The sequence below is a fragment of the Pezoporus wallicus genome, unplaced genomic scaffold, assembly GCF_028554395.1.
Source record: "Pezoporus wallicus isolate ANWC-B61680 ecotype Strahan unplaced genomic scaffold, APGP_CSIRO_Pwel_v1 contig_7985, whole genome shotgun sequence".
Taxonomy (NCBI): Eukaryota; Metazoa; Chordata; class Aves; order Psittaciformes; family Psittacidae; genus Pezoporus; species Pezoporus wallicus.
The window spans coordinates 984,302-1,004,456 of NW_026636538.1; the positions used below are offsets into that span (position 1 = coordinate 984,302).

General features: G+C 43.2%; 1 protein-coding gene and 1 long non-coding RNA gene across 2 annotated transcripts in view; one reads left to right on the plus strand and one right to left on the minus strand.

The window, feature by feature from the left end:
• The window catches only part of LAPTM4B (lysosomal protein transmembrane 4 beta), a 62,477-nt gene that overhangs the window by 20,853 nt on the left and 21,469 nt on the right, over positions 1 to 20,155 (plus strand). Inside the window, exons 3-5 of the mRNA XM_057400516.1 lie at positions 2,812 to 2,885; positions 3,484 to 3,606; positions 12,621 to 12,719. Coding sequence (XP_057256499.1) covers positions 2,812 to 2,885; positions 3,484 to 3,606; positions 12,621 to 12,719 — 296 coding nt within the window. The remainder of the gene's footprint in view (positions 1 to 2,811; positions 2,886 to 3,483; positions 3,607 to 12,620; positions 12,720 to 20,155) is intronic.
• On the minus strand, positions 538 to 14,053 carry LOC130594552 (uncharacterized). The gene is made up of 4 exons (XR_008971115.1): positions 13,913 to 14,053; positions 11,113 to 11,213; positions 7,624 to 7,686; positions 538 to 638 (listed from the first exon to the last, which is right to left on the minus strand). It is a non-coding gene; the product is annotated as an uncharacterized LOC130594552 (long non-coding RNA).

A 20,155-nucleotide genomic window follows, 5' to 3' on the forward strand; every position in this document is an offset into this window, starting at 1 on the left:
TTCTGATCAACTGAAGCTGACACAAATCAAAAACCCAATGAAGCCTTAAATGAGAAAGAACCAGCTTAAGCCAACTAGGATTTGGCACAGCAGAGCACAGCTAGAGGGACAGTGGGGATGGAGAACATGAATATGTCAGACCAGAGCCTCAATGTCAAGTTTACTGCAGTTTGCTAGGTGCTGGCTCTGAAGCAGTACTGCTGTGGTCACAAGCAGGGTGAGGTCTGTGACTGCTGCATCTGCTGCAAATGACAATGACAGCAGCTTGGGTACAGTGAGTAGGTGGCTGGGATTAAGAAGGGACAGAATAAATACATGAGCAGTGCCTTCAAACTGGTGGTTAGAATGACAATATTGATCCAAAGAGCCTCTTTTACAGGTGGTTCAGTTGAGGTTGGTGGCTACAAGCAGCTATTTCCACTTCTCTCCTTTTCTTTCGTTACCGCAATTGTACTTGGTCTATTCAAAATCGTTTTGATTTCACAGGATGTATGTGGGTAACCAGAGTAAAAGACCACACAGTTATGTGAAGAGGCTTCAGTACTTTTAATTGATACAGGTTTCTTTTGTGGGTGCTTTTTCCTCTTGAGGGCAGAATTTAGATCACCTCTAACAAGCACAGCACATCCTTACAGCTCCTAAAAAGATGGAGACTGGTTATGGCAATGCAGTTCAGATGCCTGTGCTGGATTGTCTAGATTCTCTACGCAGTCAAAGAGGAGAAGGAAGTGTCAGTGAAGAGCAATTTGGGATGAAGAGCATTTTGGGATACACTGAGATGCTATCCCCTCCTGAATTACGAGCAGGGAGCCCAGCTGCCTCTTAATGGCCTTTCCAAGCACCCACAAGCCAAGCTGCATAAAGCCACCAGGTAGGAAACTGGGTGCAGGGGTGTAGCTAACCTCAGCACTGAGTGCTGATGCCTCTCCTGGGTGAGACCTGCTACTTTTGACCATAAGACAAACATTCAAGCAAATAAGGTCATCTGGACTTCAGGCCCTCATCAGACTACAGTGATTTAAATGTGCTCCTCCAGGAGCCCAAGAAAGGGGCCCCATCCATTAAATTAGGAAGTAGCGCACAATAGGGCTTCTTCTGTTTCATTTGAGTCCCTATACAAGGACAAAATCTAGGGGCAAGAGAGAGAGAGCAAGAGGCCTGAAACCCAGACACAGGAAGTGTCTTGGAAAAGAGGAGACCTAGGTACCTTGTTTCTTGATCCTGCTATTGGTAGGCATGGTTCACGAGGAGCCTGTAGCCTAACATACATGTTATGCTGGATGATGCCCTTGCCAGCCAACAGTCTCTTCCTGCTCATTTTTCTGCCAGCTTCACAAGTCTCAGGATCCTCCCTTCATCAAGGGCCAGCAGAAATCTGGTTTAGTGCTGGTAGAAGCTGTAAGACAGAGCAAGGTTTGTGTAACCTCAGGCAGAGGGGGATCAAAGTCTAGCTCCTTTACTTTTCTACATGCATAATTGTACTGGTAGGCTGGAAAAAATGACAGACAGGACTTAGGGTCTAACCCTCCTCTTCAGCCATAAGCTGGTGAACCTGCACTGCTGCCTGGTAGGTCCACAGCTACCAGATCTGGACATTCGATGGAACTTTGATGAAGGTTTCAGGGCACCTGCTCAGAACCTCATTTTGATGTAGCCAGAGAGGTGGAAGGACTGTCCCATGCTGTGGGATGCTCCTCATCATGTGCTGGATTGGATGTTGTGTCAACTCTGTGATCAAATGGAGGTATCTTCACACTTTGAATGCCTCCAAAGTCAGGCAGTGATGGGTAGTGAACAGCCTGAACATTGTCATGTATTTGTGCGTCTCAAATCCACCACAGGTCTCACAAGGCAGGTAGTTTAAACGCACCTGGTGGCAACAGTGTGAACAGCATGTTCCTCACAGGTACCAGGAGAGGTGGGATCTCCAAAGTGATGTCCTCTGTACCTCAAATCCTCTCTCCTCTTTGTGCACTGGTTTAGCCTCAGAAAAGTAGTTGCAATGTTCAGTTGCGTTCTTAAGCTCACTATAAGGTTGGACTCAGAAATATACTTTCAGTATTCTGGCTATGGCCTGTAATAATGATATCAATGATATATGAAAAGATAAAACATACATTATTTTTTCCCCCAGCATCTCCTTCCAGCAATTTGTGGCTTAGGAACTTCCTGTATCTAATGAAAAGTTCAGTGAAAGCTGAGCAGCAATAGAAGAAAAAAATAGAGTCCTGTAATTACTCCAGCCAAAACCTTAAAGAATCTTTTCCTTCCTCTACTACTTCACCTTTCCTGACAGTTACACATCTTCATTAATAAACTGTATATCTCTGTAGTATTCTTGGTTGAAATAGAAATTTCCAAGATGTTATTTCTGCTCTACCTCTGCCTCTACCTTTTCCAGAGTTCTTAGAAATATGCAAGCAAAGATACACAGCAGCTACTAGTACAAAACCAATCTGTAGCATGGGAAAGCGGACACTTTCTGACTACAGATGTCGTCATCACCAGCAAAATAGTTTTCTTGTCAAGACTGCTGCTGATTTTTTTTTTTTAAATCTTCAGAAAAAACAAACCATTCATGGCATCTCCACAACCTCAGAGAGGCTGCAGAGTCTTGCACAGTGTAATCACTGTCTGTGCTTCTCATAAGAGCCACAGATTTCCTCCAGCAATGGCTTAATATGCACCTGACTCCCATCTCCACCCGCTTTCAACCCTGCTCTTTATGATGCTCTGCATCAGGTAGAGGGCAAAATAACTGAACCAAGCTCTGAATTTATCTGCAATCATTTTGATGTGTTTCTCTTCCAGATATGTGCATTGCCACAGCAATTTCTCTTCTTATGATTCTGATCTGTGCAATGGCTACATATGGCGCATATAAGGTAATTCATTATATTTGATGAAGACCTGAATCAAGTGAAATGTAAAACCCTGTAGAAACAAAATTAAGAAAATTGCTTTCTAATGATGTCTTGCTTAGTTGTTTAGCTCAAAACTGAGAGGGGAAAAAAAAGTCAAAGAGGCAGCAGAACTGATTGATTAGATTGAGGGTATCCCAGGGCCCTCTGCTGCAGGCAGGAAGAGTGCCCAGTTGTGTTGAGTGGCTGCAGTTTCAAATATCAGTAAGCTCTGGGCAAACTGGGAATTCAGAGAACTGAATCTTGTACCTACCAAAGTTGAGGGATGATTTTCCCCATTCACCTGCCAAGCCTGTGCTTTGTCTCAGTATTATTCCTATTGATTAGGAGAGAAAAGTATCATGTGGTTTCTAAATATCCTAGTATAATGAGTTGTGGGCTTACACCACACATATTACTGCAGTTCAGCAGCCAAACTGGATTGGCCAACCTTTTTGGCTGAATACCCTATTTCTTTTAGCTGATCTAACACTGCATTGTGTCAAATATTCCTTACAGTTTAGTGCAGAAAGACATAATATCCTTCTATTTTAACTTGTGGCTGTTTTTATTTCCTTTTTAGCAACATGCAGCTTGGATCATCCCTTTCTTCTGTTACCAGATCTTTGACTTTGCTCTCAACACGTTGGTTGCCATCAGTGTACTCGTCTATCCCAGCACAATTCAGGACTACCTCCACCAGCTGGTAAATCACTCGATGTTCACAAGCCTTTAAGGTGGGGGGAAGGGGGGAGAAATGTGCAACGTGCACTGTTTGTCCTCTATTTCTAGCCCACGATTTGCTGTTGACTTACTATGCAGTCCTTGAAAGTCCTCTCAGCCCTTGCTGTTGTGTGTTCAAGAGCCCTTGCAAGGTTACATTACTAGCTTATTACAATATTTGGGCAGACCTCTGGAGTTCTGCAATATCGTGGAAGCTCTCAACACCACTTCATTTAGAATGAGACTCATATTGCGAGATATAGATAATAAATAATTGCTTTTGGATTTAGAGTTATTGTGTTCCTATACATAGCTTATTTTTGGTACTATTTCAAGGATGTTTTCTTGCTCCTTTTAATTCATTTTGTGGCTTTAATGCAGATTTCATTAGGCAGGAGTTCAATTCAATGTAGGTTTGGTTTTGCTAAAAAATACGTTTGGATCCTGTCTTAGGGACAACCAGAGGCTCCCTTATTGCTGTGGTCTGCTTTGGCCAAACGTCCATAGCCGTTGTGTAGACTTACAGGGTATGATTATAATCACCTAAAGTAAAGACAAGAGCCCGTGACCCTCTGTCTCATCACAGGATTACATGCCATGTCCAGCAGGGTTCAGGTGGAGCAGGAGATCTCTTGAGAAGCCAACACTGCAGCTGTCTCTGAAAATCTGCCTTGAAAACCTGAATATAGATTATCTTGGCTGTGAACTTTGTTATGTGGGTGGAAAAATAGTTAGGGCAGTATAAAAGGTGTTCCACAGGTGTTCCCCAGGGCTCAGTACTGGGGCCAGTCCTATTAGTATCTTTATCAATGACCTGGACAAGGAGATCGGTTGCATGCTCAGTAAGTTTGCAGCTGACACAAAGCTGCGTGGGAGTGGGCTTGAGGGTAGGAATACTTTGCAGAGGTGTCTGGACAGGCTGCATGGATGGGCTGTGGCCAATTGTATGAGGTTCAACAAGGCAAAGTGCTGGGTCCTGCACTTGGGCCACAACAACCCCATGCAATGCTACAGGCTTGGGGAAGAGTGGCTGGAAAGCTGCTCAGTGGAAAAGTACCTGGGGGTGCTGATTGACAGAGCTGAACATAAGCCATCAGTGTGCCCAGGTGGCCAAGAAGGCCAAAGGCTTCCTGGCCTGTTATCAGCAATAGTGTGGCAGCAGGGCCAGGGAAGTGATTGTCAGCCTGTACTTGGCACTGGTGAGGCTGCATCTGGGCTCCTCACCACAAGAGACATTGAGGTGCTGGAGCGGGTCCAGAGAAGGGCAACAAAAGCTGGTGGTGGGTCAAGAGCACAAGTGTTATGAGGAATGGCTGAGGGAACTGGGGTTGTTTAGCCTGAGAAAAGGAGGCCTAGGAGGGACCTTATTGCTCTCTACAACTGCCTGAAAGGAGCTTGTAGTGAGGTGAGTGTTGGTCTCTTTTCCCAAGTAACAAGTGACAGGAAAAGAGGAAATGGCATCAAGTTGTGCCGTGGGAGGTTTAGGTTTGGTACTGGGAAAAATTTCTTCACTGGAAGGGTTTTCAAACACTGGAACAGGCTGCACAAGGAAGTGGTGGAGTCACCATCCCTGGAGGTATTTAAAAGACGTGTAGATGTGGCACGCACTTAAGAACATGGTTTAGTGGTGGACTTGGCAGTACTAGGTTAGCGGTTGGATTCAATGATCTTAAAGGTCTTTCCAGCCTAAATAGTTCTGTGATTCTATGAATAATAGATAATAAGAAACAGCAAGCAGATAAGTAGCCACACAGATCTGCTAGAAGAGGCAATGTGTCAAGCCAGAGGGAGCTGGGATGTGTCAGAAGCCTGTTATGCTTCACCAACACTCACCTGCATTCACAGCTGCTGGTACACTGGAAGAGCAGCAGAGGAATAATTCAAAAGGTTCTCAGAGATATGAGTGGAAAAGAGCAAATTATGGCATCTTGTCAAGTGCTTGAAGCTGGCACTGCCACTGGCTGGAGCCCTTCAGCCCATCATTTGCCTGCAGTTCCTTTCTTCTGCATCAGTGCCAGCCCTGCTCCTGTGGCAGCACAAGCATGTATTTGGCTGCAGGAATTCTCCCCTCTTCAGAGCAGGAGTTGTAACCAGGTTTTACTCAGTCTTGGTCACTGTGGGAGAACATGAGGGGTGCAGGAGCAGGCTGGGAGCTACACACCAAAAAGCCCCTGCTCTTCTGCTGAAAACCTAGTGCTACATCTAAAGCTGGCTTACTAGAAGGGCAAAAAGCATCTGATTCGTCTGCTAAACATCACTGTTGTTCCTGCAGATAGAAGAAATAATAGGCCCTTCTGTAGCAGGCTTGGAAGGTATTTGGAACAGTTCAGCAGAGCACAGCGTGAGCCACATTGCTGCTCTGGAGCATTAAAATCTCTGGTTGCACAGATCTCTGTCTCGCTGTTGTAAATCATTTTCTGGACTGGTAATGAAGTGCCGCAAGACTTCAGGAGCACTAAACTGTCAGTGCTCAAAAGGGCAAGGGGGATTTCCAGGATAATTATAGGCTGATTAGCCTGACATTGCTACCAAGCAGAATAGTAAACAGGAGGGCTGAGAGGAAAGTCAATTGGTAGAGGATTAGACTGGAGGAATATGATTAATGGTTGCCAACATGGTTTCATGGAAAATCAGTCCTGCAGGCAAACTCATTTTCTTTCACTGACAGGATTACTGTCTTTGTCAATAAAGATGGGCAGGGGCATAATAGACTTCCATAAGACATTTGACATTGCAGCATGATGTTCAAAGCAACAATAAAACACTAGATCGATAAAGGATGTATCAGATGGATTAGGAAAGTTTAGCTGGCAGACTGCAATGGGTTATGGTCAAGCTGACCATCTGCCAAAGAGTTTCTGTTTTGGGTAGAGGAAGGTCTCCAGGAATCGGCAGTAGGTTTCATGCTCTTCCTGACTTCCATTAATAAAGTTGATACCAAACAGGCAGTTCACAAAGGCTAACGTCAGCCTTGGGAGAGCTTCCCCAGGCTCATTGTCTAGAGCAATCGAATTCTCTAGCTGGAGATTGCAAGCAGGAGCCTAATCTAATTGTTCTGTGTCATCCTCTGAAAGACCCTATCCCTACATTGCCCAAAGTGAGCACATTGGCATTTCACAGAGGCTGTACTTGTGACTTTTCCCAGCAAAATCACTTCTAATATAACCCATGGCTGACACAGAGATTAATGACAAAGTAAATAAGAGTATGGGCAGAGCCATTAATCAGTGAGTTAGAGTGACTGAGAGCCCGAGTTCAGTCACTAATGGGTGCTACACTGCTAAAAGCAAAGAAATGTGAAAACACGAGGAATACGGATGAGCATGCTATGGCAACTGTACCTGGGATGCAGTGACCCTGTAAGTAGTCTAGGGAACTGAGTGTCAAAACAAGAGTACCCAGATTTTTTTTTTTTTTTGCTTTTTCCAGAAACCATTCATAGTATTTGTGGACAGATAAAAACCAGCAATTAATAGTAATAGAGAGGAGACTTCCTTTCTCACTTGGTGACATAGGTTTCATCTGTCTGTTTATGGTGTCTGTTTACAAAACAATGCTTAAAAGTTAGCGAACATTTAGAAAAGTTCCTCAAAAAACTTTATAAAATCTGGATACATTGAAGTATGATGAGAGACAGTCAGCTTTTCCTGCTTCCTTTACTGAGAAAGGTGACCAAGAGGTGGTGCCATTAGAGTTTTCGTATGCAGAATAATGAGGCATTAAAAGGCTGTTTAAATTAGATGTGAGGCACAGTGAGTAGCTAAAACCTAGTCCAAATTAAGTTCATTTAGAAACAAGAAGTTTCTATTTTACCATTCACAGTGGAGATTAGTGATTGGCAAAAACTAACAAGAGCTGTAATGAATTTTGTACAGTTAATGTCACCTGTTAACAAAGTTTTGAAGCTGTTCTGCAGCTGCTTTGAAGCTGTTTATGCCTCCTGTGTCTTGGCTGTGGTCCCAAGCACAAGCAGCTCAGCAGGAACCCCTCATACTCTTACCTGGAAGGGCCACATCAGTTGGCAGAAGGTTGTTGTGTTTGGTTCAGAAGAAATACACTGTGTCTGAGGGGGAAAAGCAAAAGGGAGAGAAGATCAAATTCACCAGTATCGGATACTCACACACACAATGAGATGAAGCTAAAACCAAGCTTTTCAAACTTTTAGCAGTAATGCTGTCATTGTAGTCCTAGCACTCAAACATTGTTAAATGAACAGGCTTGTACCCATGAACTTGTTTCCCTACCTTTTAATAATGCTTATGGTAGATAAGTTTGGCATCTGAAACACCATGTTTAGAACAAGATTGCAGTCAATACCTTTGTACCCATAGGTGAGACCTGAGTCATGCCAGCTGGGTGTGATCCTTCCTGATGATTTATAAATAAGCCCTAGAGTCAGCTTGGCCTCACCCCCTTTGCAGAGGTCTGCCAAGGCAGGCAGAAAACAAGGGTTGTATTTCTTCCTGGCATTCATATAGTTTTTGTTCCTCTAAAACTGCTTTGAATTTGGTGCATGGTATTTTAGGGAGCACAGCTCCATAAGGGAAATGAAAAATCCTGACAGTTTTTCAAATCTATTATTGAATATCTGGAAGAAGGTATGCATTATGTGATGGAATATATTTGGCAGTCTTAGAAGAACATTTCTTTCTTGCTCAAAGGTGAAAACCCCATGTGTTTAACAGTTTCTACTTCCCTATGTTAGTGTTTGGGATTATGTTATCTATTCACTTTGGTGCACATCTCCTAGATTTCAGTCTGTCAGTGATGAGTTACAAGCTGCTTTCAAACCCTCCATGTACTTTTAGCAAGATGATAAATAAGTACCTATCAGTAGGTGAGGCAGAGCCCTAGCTGCAAATGTTGCAATTGTAAAATACAGAACATTGTGTTCACAGGGTATGTGGTAATGTCAGCCTATACTGGCTGCTGATTTCAGAGGCACAACTGTCTTTGGAAACTTTTTGTTGCCTTTTAATATCCAATTGAACACAGGTGTGCCACCTAATTCCCATAAATTGCAAAAGCATCTCAGCATGAAGAGTCATGTAAAATAAGTAGATGTTATAAACTTATAAACCTCACGTTTGAAATGTGTGGCGATGATGTGGTGAAACTTTCTGAGGGTTATGTTGGACATCTTGGTCATTATCACTGTCACTAGAAAAACAAAAACCTTCACACATGGTAAATCCAGATTGTGTAAATCAAAAATGATTTTGCTTCCTGCAGCAGTAATGATCTAAAGCAGTTTGACTTAAAGCACATTTCTTTAGCGACACTAGATCTTTGATATATGGGCTTTCTAAAGTCTCTAAATTAAACACTTCACCTTCTGTCAACTGATAACAGTATTTGAAATGAATTGAAGCAGAGGTGCAGAACAGGTGAATCTGCAACCGAGTAATGCAAACTTGGTTTTTATTACAGTACAGGCCTATGACAGTTCATCTAAAGAAAATTTTAGAGTATATTAAATAGCTTTTCTACGGGACTGCCTCCAGTGTTACTGTTTAACAATTCAGGTGGTTTCAGTCATGCTTTTAAATCCTAGGGGAAATATCTAGAGAATGTGAAAGACATTAAATCTAAAGAAATGTTTCCTATAAACTAAAGCTTAAATAAGGAATATCCTTTCTGACATTCTTAATACCATTTTATAATTCCAAAGGAGTCCTACTAACTTCTAGCAGAGCTTTAAAAGTTCTGCAGACACATTACCATTTTCTTTAGGGTTTGTAAGATGCAAATACTCAGAGGATTGTAACTGCTGAATGAGAATCTGTACCATCTTTTTAAATGGATTTTTGTGGTCCAAGGGAAGAAAAGCATTATGCAAGCAGGCTGAGGGAATGACAAAGTGCTTCAGCCTTGAACTTTCCTTCTTGTGCATTTCTACAATATTGATGCAGTAGAAATATGATTTCCATGCAAGTTTTAGATTCTTTTTAGGTCCCTAATAGAGCTTTTTTATGTATAATTTTTTTAATGGAAAGTTTACCAGGTATATTATGCATGCTGGCCTCTTCATGTCCATGACAAGGTTATAAATGATGCTTTAATTATGAAATTAGCATGCCAGTGCCACACTACTACAACAACATCTTGTTTGTATGGGAAATTTCATCATGTCCTGCTGCAAAATCACTCCTATATTTCCAGTGAAGGGCTTGATTTTTCCTTCCCAGCTGTATTTCAGTCTTAGTTCCATCAGACCTTGCACAGGATTTGACACTGAGCTTTTCCCAGACGTCGCAGCACTGAGCCGGTGTCCAGGGCCTTCCAAGCAGCAGGATTTCAACTACTGGTCTCCCAACAGAAGAGCAAACCCTGAGCACACAGGCAGAATTTTTCTTCCCACCTCATACACCTACATCAGTGTTTAAGCTTATCACTGGAGTCAGCAGAATTCAATGGGTCTATGTTTCATCTGAACCACTGTTGGTACTCATTTTCCATGAGAGTCAATGTTATGTTCGGAGCAGTTGCTGCTATGGGAGGATCCCAAGGGTGAGCCTGGAGCCAGCCAAGATGCTTCCCACCATCTTTCCTGCTTCACAAAAGCCATAGGATTTATAAATTACTTTTCCTACTGCACTGAAGGGATCTGTGGTTGTGAGTCAAGATCAGACTGCTCATAGGCCAGCCTGGGCAAGCCAGTGTTAGGCATCTTCTGGCTGGCAGGTGCCACCAGCCGGGTTAGCAAACAAAGGGACTTTCTTCCATGTTGACCTGATGCCCTTGGGCTATTCACTGATGCTGTGAAAGCAAGGTCTCCCACACAGCAATCCAGGAAGCTCCAGGAGGGACTGCTTCAGTTTTCCAGCCTGCACCCAGAACTCCCGGACACCTGTGGTGGGGGTGACCGCTGCATGGCTGCAGCACCCGCTGCCTTGCTGGGGCTTGCTTAAACTTTGCGTCACTTCAGGACAGAGTCGCAGAGAGCAGAGCCTGAAGGGGACAAACCTCAGCATTTGTTCCTCATGTGCTCTCCTGGCTTGTGATTCTGGTGCTAAATTATTGTGCTTTCACCTGGAGCGCTGCTGCTGTAAGGAAGGCCAGGCGCTGCTCTACAGCACATGGTGCTCCTGGCTTACAGCTCATGGCTCCAGCATATGTTCCTTCTCTTCAAGGTAGCAGGAACTTTCTTGGTCATTTTCCTGCCCTCTTCTCGGCCCCATGCAAATTCCAGTTGAGCTGACATCTGGAAACAGGCCTTTCGCTTATGGCCAAGGCCCCAGCAAACAGTCATCCAGTGTTTGACTGATGACTGGTTCTCAGAAACCAGTGTGTAGGAGGACCACAGCCTCACTAGGAGTTTTTATTACGTTCACAAAATAGCTCGACTAGTTTTTTAATGGTCAGTCAGTATAAAATAATCATGTTGGAGAAGTTTCATTGTAATTGTCCTTAACTGATTAAACTTTCTAACCGCGTGCATGGCCTCCCTCCTGCAAGCAGGAGGGCAAGCTGTGGCGTTAATACTTACATTTTCTGCATATAAGGTTTGTGTTTATTTTTCAGTTCATCTTTTCTTGGCATATACTCTTGCTTTCTTCAACTCTGGGTGACCGCATCCGCTATATTTAGCTATAACCCTCTGTCAAAAAAAAAAATTAATTAAAAAAAGAAGAGCAACTTACTGAATTATACCAAGCTAATGTCTTATAAAAGCTGTAGCTCAACAAAAGATAACATGATAAAAACTCCAGCCATGAAATTCAGTACAGGAACAGAAACATTGCTGTCAAGAAGCGGAAAATGTGCTTATATAACATTATCTGCAAACGGTTACAGCTGCTGTTGATGTTAACCACTCTGAACAGGTCATGGACACGCTAAATAAAGAGCCATTCTCACTAACAGCTGTCCACAAAAAAGAGATGATTTCCTGATTCACTGGGCTGAGTGCTGGTATAAGGGGTGTTAAGGGGTTACTCTGTATTTACATCATCATCGCCAAGAATACAGTTATAGCTTGGTCTAGTTAATTGTCCTGACAAGGATGCAGAGCTGGCCTGGTTAAGTAATTAGACCTGTAAGGGAAACGGGAGTTGTGTGTGGAAGGAGCTAATGCATTCAGTTATAATGAGCTACTGTTGCAGCAAAGCTATCTTTTGTGAACAATAGTTTATTCTAACCGAAACAGGAACTTGTGCCTTGCAATATTTCAAAGCGATTTGGAACATGCGTTTTAGAGGTTGTGTTTTCTTGAAGTAATAACAAGAACTACAAGGCAGTAAAACATCTTCAGAGGCAGTTTTTCAGCCAGTGATCTTAAAGCATTTCACAATTGTAAATCACTAGAGCCTACGCTAAGTGGGAAGATTAGTTTTGTTACCTCCATTTCATGTATGAGATAAGAGAAGGACCTGGGGCACATTTCAGTTTGAAATCATGTCATTGCTCCACTGCAGGACCCATGCCTACTTGGGGCACGCACTCAGACAGCAGCACTAACAAGTGTCCTGGAGAAGTAGTCCAAATTTAGCCAAAACAAGATGGAGCAGAATAGACCAAATGCCTTTTGATCAAATATTTAGGTGAAAGGATTGCAGTGTCCAGCTTTTCCTGCTATGATTTTCTGGAAGGAACTACCACATTGGCAACCAGTGACAGTATAATGATTACTTAATAAGTACAGGACTTGCCTGCCATTGCCCATGATGGCAGGTTTTCTGCTGCAAAGCTCCCCAAGAGATGTCCTTTGCTGGTTTGTGTCAGATACAAACCCAGTCTGCAGAGAGGAGAAGACAGCCCATGCCACATACAAAGCAAAAAGTAAATCCTCAGCCCTTCAGGAAACATTTGGCAGCTGAGCCTTCCTAGTGTGTCCCAGCCAAACTCACTGAAACTGTTTTTTGGTGTGACAAGCTCCTTATTTAGTAGATCACAGAAAGTTTTGTAAACTGTTAATTATAGAGTGCACTAATTGAATGGCTCCTGAATGACTTGTGAGATGAACTTACAGTGGTTTGCTTCTTTTTGCTTATGCAGCCCACCAATTTTCCCTACAAGGAAGAGATTATGTCTGTGAACCCTACGTGTCTGGTTGTGATTATCCTCCTGTTCATAAGTATCATTTTGGCTTTTAAGGTAAGTACATTACTGTGTATAATGTCTACTCCTGGTCCTGGATGGAATGTCCCTTGCTTGGGGGGCCTGGCTTTAGAGAGATCTGTGGAACTGCAGACCAGGCAGCCTGACAGCTCTACAAAGCATTATGGAAAAAAGGCAGAAAATCTCATAGACAAACACATGAACATATAGGCCTCAGTGGGGAAACATGATGCTGTAGGGGCAACTCATAATATAAATCCTTTGAAGGAGCAGGTTGTTCGGTGGGCAAGGGAGAGCCTGCTGATACAGACTTCTTGTTTTTTCAAAAGGTCTGTGGCAGAGTCTGTCATCAAAGGCTTTAAATACCACCCTCAGATGTGTAGGGACAAGAGGAAAGGTCATCTCACAGACCATAGCTAGGAAATAGAGAATAAGGATAAATCACTGTTTTTCACAATAGCAAGACTCATGATCATGAAAGACCTGGGAAGGGGAAGGAAATCTACATCAACACTTTTTTGCAATGTCATTCAAAACAGAGAAAACAGCCAAGAAAGCTTTGCAGAAAGAGCTCATGGCACTGAGTGACTGGGCAGTGAAGTGGCAGAGAAGCTCAGTGGTGACAAATTCCAAGTGGTGGGCACAGAGGAAGCACAGTCTTGTTTTGCAGACACTGCAGTAGACTCTGAACTGCATGACCACCTGGAAAAGGGATCTCATAGCTGTAATAGCTAGACCTGTGAAAATACTAGCTTACTGCTCAGTTCTGATCAACCAAGTAAATAAAATGCTAAGAATATTAAGAAAGGAATAGAAAAACCAGAAATCTAAAGATTTCTTTGCCAGTTTTGATGCCTACCACCTCTGGAAGTATGCGTTTACTTCTGGTGCCTTATCACAAAAAGGATGTTGTAGAGCAGGTAAATAGATCCAAACAATCCCTCCTGGGCAGGACAATGTAAAGGACTGTCACACCAGGCAGCAAAAGGACACAGGGAGTGATGATTTAGTTGCCGTTATGTAAACCTCACGGGTGAGGCTCTAGCTGTGGTAGATACCAGATAAAGGGGAGATGTAGCATCACCCAGCACAGCTGGAAAGGCCTCATGTGAAACCACTGCACCCACGTTTCTGGTCCAGCAAGGTCCATCCCCACCTGCTGTGCAGGGCAGAAGTCCAAAAGGAGCTCAGAGTAAGATCACACAAATCATCATATGAAAAATAACTACCTGTTGCTCAACAAGTCCCTGAGCCTTGGACCTCCTGCAAAGTACACTGGTACATTTGCCCTCTTCTTGCACCCTCCTGCAAGTTTCTCACAGCACAGTGCTGCCGCTCTTGTATTTCTTGTGTTGGGTTTTATTTCAGAATAGCTCTTGCTCTGTCTCTGCAGAGCAATTACGCGTTAGACTAGAGAAGTCCCGAAGAGCCACAGAGACACCAGGGATGTTGCTTCCAGACAACACATTTGACAACATGAACAGGGAAAGTTACTGTGACAAAAGAGGTAGATTAGATTATTGAAGATACTTCAAAATTGAAGGAAAAGAACCCAAAACCAACAAACAGGGTATTTTAAGGTACTGTTGGAAGTGATGTTCACTTTTTTCCTGTCATTTAGAAATATAATTTAGCCTTCTGGCTTTATGTGTTCACAGCCATATAGCTGATTTTTTTGCACCTTTAAGAAATATGAATGAATGTGATAAACATGTAGGTGTGTCAGGTGCCACAAGGGATGTGCTCTTAAATTTCTCAGATGCAAGCATTAGCTCATCTTTACTCCAGGCTGGGCTGGTATTTTGTTGACCTAAGTATGGCAGCGAAGTCCTAAGCTTATAAAGAAAAAGTGGAGCTAAAACTGGCATGGCAAAAATACTTACTACAGAAGAAAGAAACCTAAGAAATTAATAGCAAAAAAGACTAGTTTTGTTTTAAAGTGGCGAACACATGTTTTATGTTTTTTCCAAGAGTATATGTGGTTCATATAATGCTCATTCTAGTAGCATATTATCATGCAAATGAATCACAAAAAATATGACTCATGCAGAAACACATGCTAAATTATACTTAGCATTTTCATTTGAATTTCTTGTGTTCCCAGAAGAGCTGCTATGCAGATTTATGTAGTCTGCTCCATGAAAAGAAAGCTGGACACTATGAGATGCATCACACTTTATCACTGATAGACTTAACAGATGGTACCACATTTATGCATTGAAACTGAAAAGGTACTGTGAGTAAAAATATGCTTGAGCTCCCTCTCCCTCTGGAGTTCAACTAGAAATAAGGAGAGAAAACAAAACATTGTAGCCTAGGAAAAGCTACAGTAGTAAAAGCTGCATTCAGCTGGTGGGAAATACAAAACAGAATCACGTAACTCCTTAGAAACATTTGGCGTCATTATGCTTTTGTTTTGAGTGAAGCTACATGTAAAGGAAAGCACTGTTGAGCAGAAACCAAGATATAGCAGTATAATGTGATTTTGTGCTTTGCAGTAGTGGGATTTCAAAAAGGGAAGGGGGACAAGAGAGGGTAGCAAAAAAGGGAGCCAGCTAGCTACATATAAGCACTTGTCTTTTTAGTCCTTAGGATTTACTTGGATCTGAAGCAGCTAATGGATATTCCAGGTGCTTTCATGCAGAATCTTTTTCAGGGTAGACCAAAATGTGTTATGCCATTTACTGTGTTTGTTTAGAAACTGAACCAGAGTTACATACTATGAAACATATGTGTTTCCTATCTGGCTGAGGAAGGGCATCCAGCAGCACAAATGTATTTATATACATGTACACAGGATTTCAAACAGCATATGGCCAACACGGTTTTTGAGTAGTGCCTTGCTCTGCAGTCGGTTTGGAGAACAGGGGCTTCGTTTCCTCTGGCCAGTCCCAGCTGCTGAGACAGAATGATTGATGCTTCAACCTCTCCCTCGTCACCCTGGGCAAAGATCCCCAGGCCCAAATGATCTAAGCTCTGGTGAGCACAAACACAACTAGAACAGGTTTCCCTGACTACTCTGCAGCTGCAGAGTACTGGACTCTTCTTGCCATTCTTTTGCTGGAAAGGAGATAAGAAGAACTAGTTGCCAGTGGGACAGCTAAAAGGTATTCCAGTTCAGTGAGACAGGCTGGTCTTCACCAAATGGAATATTAACCCTGATCTCCATAATATGCCTATAACCTGCATGTACAAGGTGTTGAGCCTGGAGATGAGACCACTCTGCATGTTTTGGTGTCATCAGCAGATGGGAAAGGATAATGTAGAATGAAGTTCTGTGCTCACCCTGAGACTTTTCATGCCCATGGGGGATGGCTCCTGGCAGGGAGAACCCTGACCTGCAGCACATCACCCCAGTGTCTGCTACCTTCCTGCACCGATGATGGAGCAGCAGTCGGGGCACAAAAACAGCCCTAACAGCCAAGCTCTGATCCCTGCTCCCAGGGGTGGCCAACACAGAGCCATGAGATTGCTACCTGTTCTAAGAAAGCCTGGGATAGGTCCCAGTACGGGGCTTGCTGGTGGCAGAGTTCTTATAGGAGAAGCATCTCTAAAGCAAGGGTCATTTACTTTAAATCATATATGTGTATGTGTGCCTTGTGAGCCAAGAGATGATGTCCTGGCCCATAACCATTGCATGCTAGTGGTTTAACATCATTAATTCTTGCATTTCTTTACAACTGCAAAGAAATGCAAGGTTTGCAGCCTTTTTATACTCACAGGATAGTGAGAAGGTAAGATTTAATTGCAGATTTCATCAGCACAGCAACCCATTGTTTTTCCTGCAGCACCAACATGTGAAATACACATGGCTGACTGGTCTGCCATTAGCATCCGTCTGAAATCTTCATATAAATTTTGTTTTGTGTAGAAATCTTTATCTCATTTTCACCAGTTACTGCAGACCAGCCCAGCTCTGTAAATAGAAAACTCACAGCAGATGGAAGAATAAAATGGGACTTGGTGCAGAAAGCTCCAAACCCAAGGGAGCTCTGTCGGGTCTGTGGCATTCACCCTGCGCTTGCTGCTAGTGAGAGAGCAGCCCAGAGGGCTGCTTTGACCCAGATAGGCAGATTTCTTGCTGTGTTACAAGAAACAGCAGGATACAGCAGCCTCTAATTTCCACAGAGATGCTGGTCAGTCATCTGGTCAGACACATGTCTGGTGAGCAGAAGTTGTGCAGTACATTACTTCGTTATGCCACTTAACAAGTGCATATGCAGTAACAACAGCAAGAGGCAGGGTTAGAACTTTTTGTGGGTTTCAGTTCCTCAGGGGTCAAGTCATTTCTCACCATTCAAAGGGGAAGACTGAAATGTAGTAGAAGCAGGCACAGTGCCTGTTTCCACATTTAGTCCTTCTTGTGCACCCTTCCTTTCACGTGGTGGCTGCTTGAGGCTGCCCCCAAAAGATGGTTGTCAGCAGCCTGTGCCGTGGTATGCGGGAACACCCGCAAGGGTGGATTAGGCTGCAGTGGTTTAATGCCTTTACACAGGACCTATTCCAAATGTGAATATTGGTCTCCTGAGAGAAAAATTGATGTATTTATATACTGCGTGTCCAGCCACACATTTTAAAGCAGTATTGGAAAGCTCAGCCAAGTTTTTCAGGAAAAAATTGGTAACTGAGTCAGCAATCCCATATAACGGTGCAGCAGCATCATTAGAAAACAATGATTAGGAACAAGTTTAAAGAAGAAGTTACAGGTTGAGGAAAATGAGTTTCCATGACTCATGATTTGCAGGCCAAAGCCCTTGGACAAGTACATGCTCCAAAAGCTGCTGCAGCTCGCAGCTGTATGTGGGTCACTGTCTCGGAGCCAATTAACTTGGTGTGTGCTGGTTAATGACCTCTTTAATTCAAGGGCTGGAACGGACCTCACCCACTGAGAAACAACCCGTGCATGCAGGATCAGGGCTGATTAGAGCTAGGGCTCAGAGCTGGAAGAGCTGTAGGAGTTCTCTGTGGGGTTAAATGTGTTTTATTCACCACATGTAATGGAATTGGAGCATTTAAAAATAAATCTCCTGCTAGCGTCTCCCAGATAAGACTGTATTATCTGAAATGGGGCTTCCCTCAGTTTGGATTTTGACAGGAGTATAGAAATTGGCCTGCAAATAGGGTAGGCTTAATGTAAAGGGTGTCTTACAAAGTCAGGCTATATCCCCACAGAAGATTACTGTATTCAGTCTCTGTTCTGTACTAGTTCTCATGCCTTTCTTAGCACATAGTATCTGAGCATTGAAAGCTACTGAACAACTTATTGCTATCTATAATTAACAATGGCATTTTATTTAATTCTGTAAAAGATGCAGTTTTCCATGCATATGCCTTTGCTCCACTTGTTTCAGTAGCCTGGGGCAGGTTTTAGTACCTTACACTGTAGAGTCAGTCTCACCTTCTCTTTGGGACTCTGCTGCTCCAGAAGCCTTTTGCTCTCCCCATTTGATGGTCAGAAGTACTAGGAAGTCTGCAACACCTCCAAGTCACCCAGGCTCTGTGAGATGCCTTAGAGAAGAGGAAGCAAACTTACTGGATTTCAGCCAGCTCAGCCCTGGCTGAAAAACCTTCCTGATCTGCAAGCGAGCCATCAGTGAGTCATGTGGCATCCTGAAAAACACAGCTCATGTGTGACAGCTCTGGAGAGGGAGGAAGCACGGGGCAGCTCAAAAGGATAAGAGGCTTTAGGAAGGTCATCAGTGCAAGTGAGTCATAGAAGTATGACTCACTCAGTGAGGCACAGATGCAAATCCAATCGGCGCTGGCAGTTTAATTTGCACACGCTATGTGTGCTGTGCAGAACCTACTGAATAAAAATATAAGCTGGGCACTAGGAGGTTTTTCTCCTCACCACTGTCATGTGTGACTACATGGGAAGCAGAGAGCTCCAGAGGGATCTGCTTATTCCCACCAGCCTTGTCCCTGGCATGCTGAAAATCTGATTCCTGCTCCTCCACATGTGTTACTGCCTCCTGCCTTTCTTCCAGTCACTTTGCACACCTCTGCTGGCCAAACTGGAATCTCTCCTGCTGGTGAAGGAGATGATGGACATGAGCACTTCACCCAACCAGTTCCAAAATAAGTGGAGACAGCTAGTTGTTTGGCAGGGAGCAGCCACACCCAGAGCCAAGCGAGCTCCAAGAACAAAACCAGTGGAGTTTACGATTCTGTGGTAGGAGTATTGCTACAATAGCAGTTTGTTTTGCTTTATACTGAAAAAAAAGGAGAATAATTTGTAACAGTGGTTAAAAGGTTAGAAATAATGTCAGATTTCAATTAAAACTTTAACACAGGCATGTTCCTCTAGACAGGCAAGAATAGGAAGACCCCTGACATTCCAATCATATAGAATACATTGATTTAATGTCAGATTAAGTGAAACAGAGTATTAGAACAATCAGCTGATATATAGGATCATCACAAAATCATTGGCCAGGTCAGGTCAGGCCAGGCCAGAAGACAAGGAGGGTTTCCTGTAATTTGCTGGGTGATTCTTCAGTCCCCAGCATGCTTGTGCTCTTTTTAGTGGGGTTTGCTTCCAGTTTCTAATACCGTTAACCCCCAGTTGATGATATTTAAACATCCTTCCCCTGGAGGAATTCAAAACTGATTTCTGTTCACTTTTTGCTGCTGTTCCTGAGAATTCTGCATCTGCAGTACCACCTCTTTTGCCACAGTCTAACTTGTGCCTTCATTTTATGTAGTAAAACTCACCCCTGACAGTATGCAGTGTCCCATGCACAGTAACGCAGTGCCTGACTGAACTCATCTCTGTGTTTCTGGAAAGGTGTAAGAAAGAAAGACAGCATATGTGACCTGCTCATTTAAGGAAAATGGGGGTTATATACACAAAATGATGTTACTTTAGCTATATTCAGGACCAAAGAAACCTCTTCTTTTCAAATCGATTGGTCTACCTGAAGAATATTACTACTACCTGTAATATCAAATATCTGGAATAGTAAATTTCATTCAGGTAGGTCTAGGCTGCTGCATCTCTGCCTAGATGGAGCAGCTCATAGTGCAACACAAGTATCAATAACCACAGAACCATATAATCACAGAATGGCTTGGGTTGCAAGGGACTTTTAAAGGTCATCTAGTGCACCCCTCTGCTGTGGGCAGGGACACCTTCCGCTAGATCAGGTTGCTCAAAGCCCCATCCAGCCTGGCTGTGAACACTTCCAGGGATGGGGCATCCACAACTTCTCTGGGCACTGTGCCAGTGTCTCACCACCCTCACTGTAAAAAGTTTAGTCCTTTTGTCCAGTCTAAACCTTTTCAGTTTAAAAGCATTGCCCCTTGTCCTGAAACTACAGGCCTTGGTAAAATGTCTCTATCTTTCTTAGAAGCTCCTCTTATATATTGAAAGGCCACAGTAAGGTGTCCCTGGAACCTTCTCTTCTCAAGGCTGAACAACCTCAACTATAGTTATGAGTAAAGGTGCTAGATTACTCACAGAGCCCCTACAC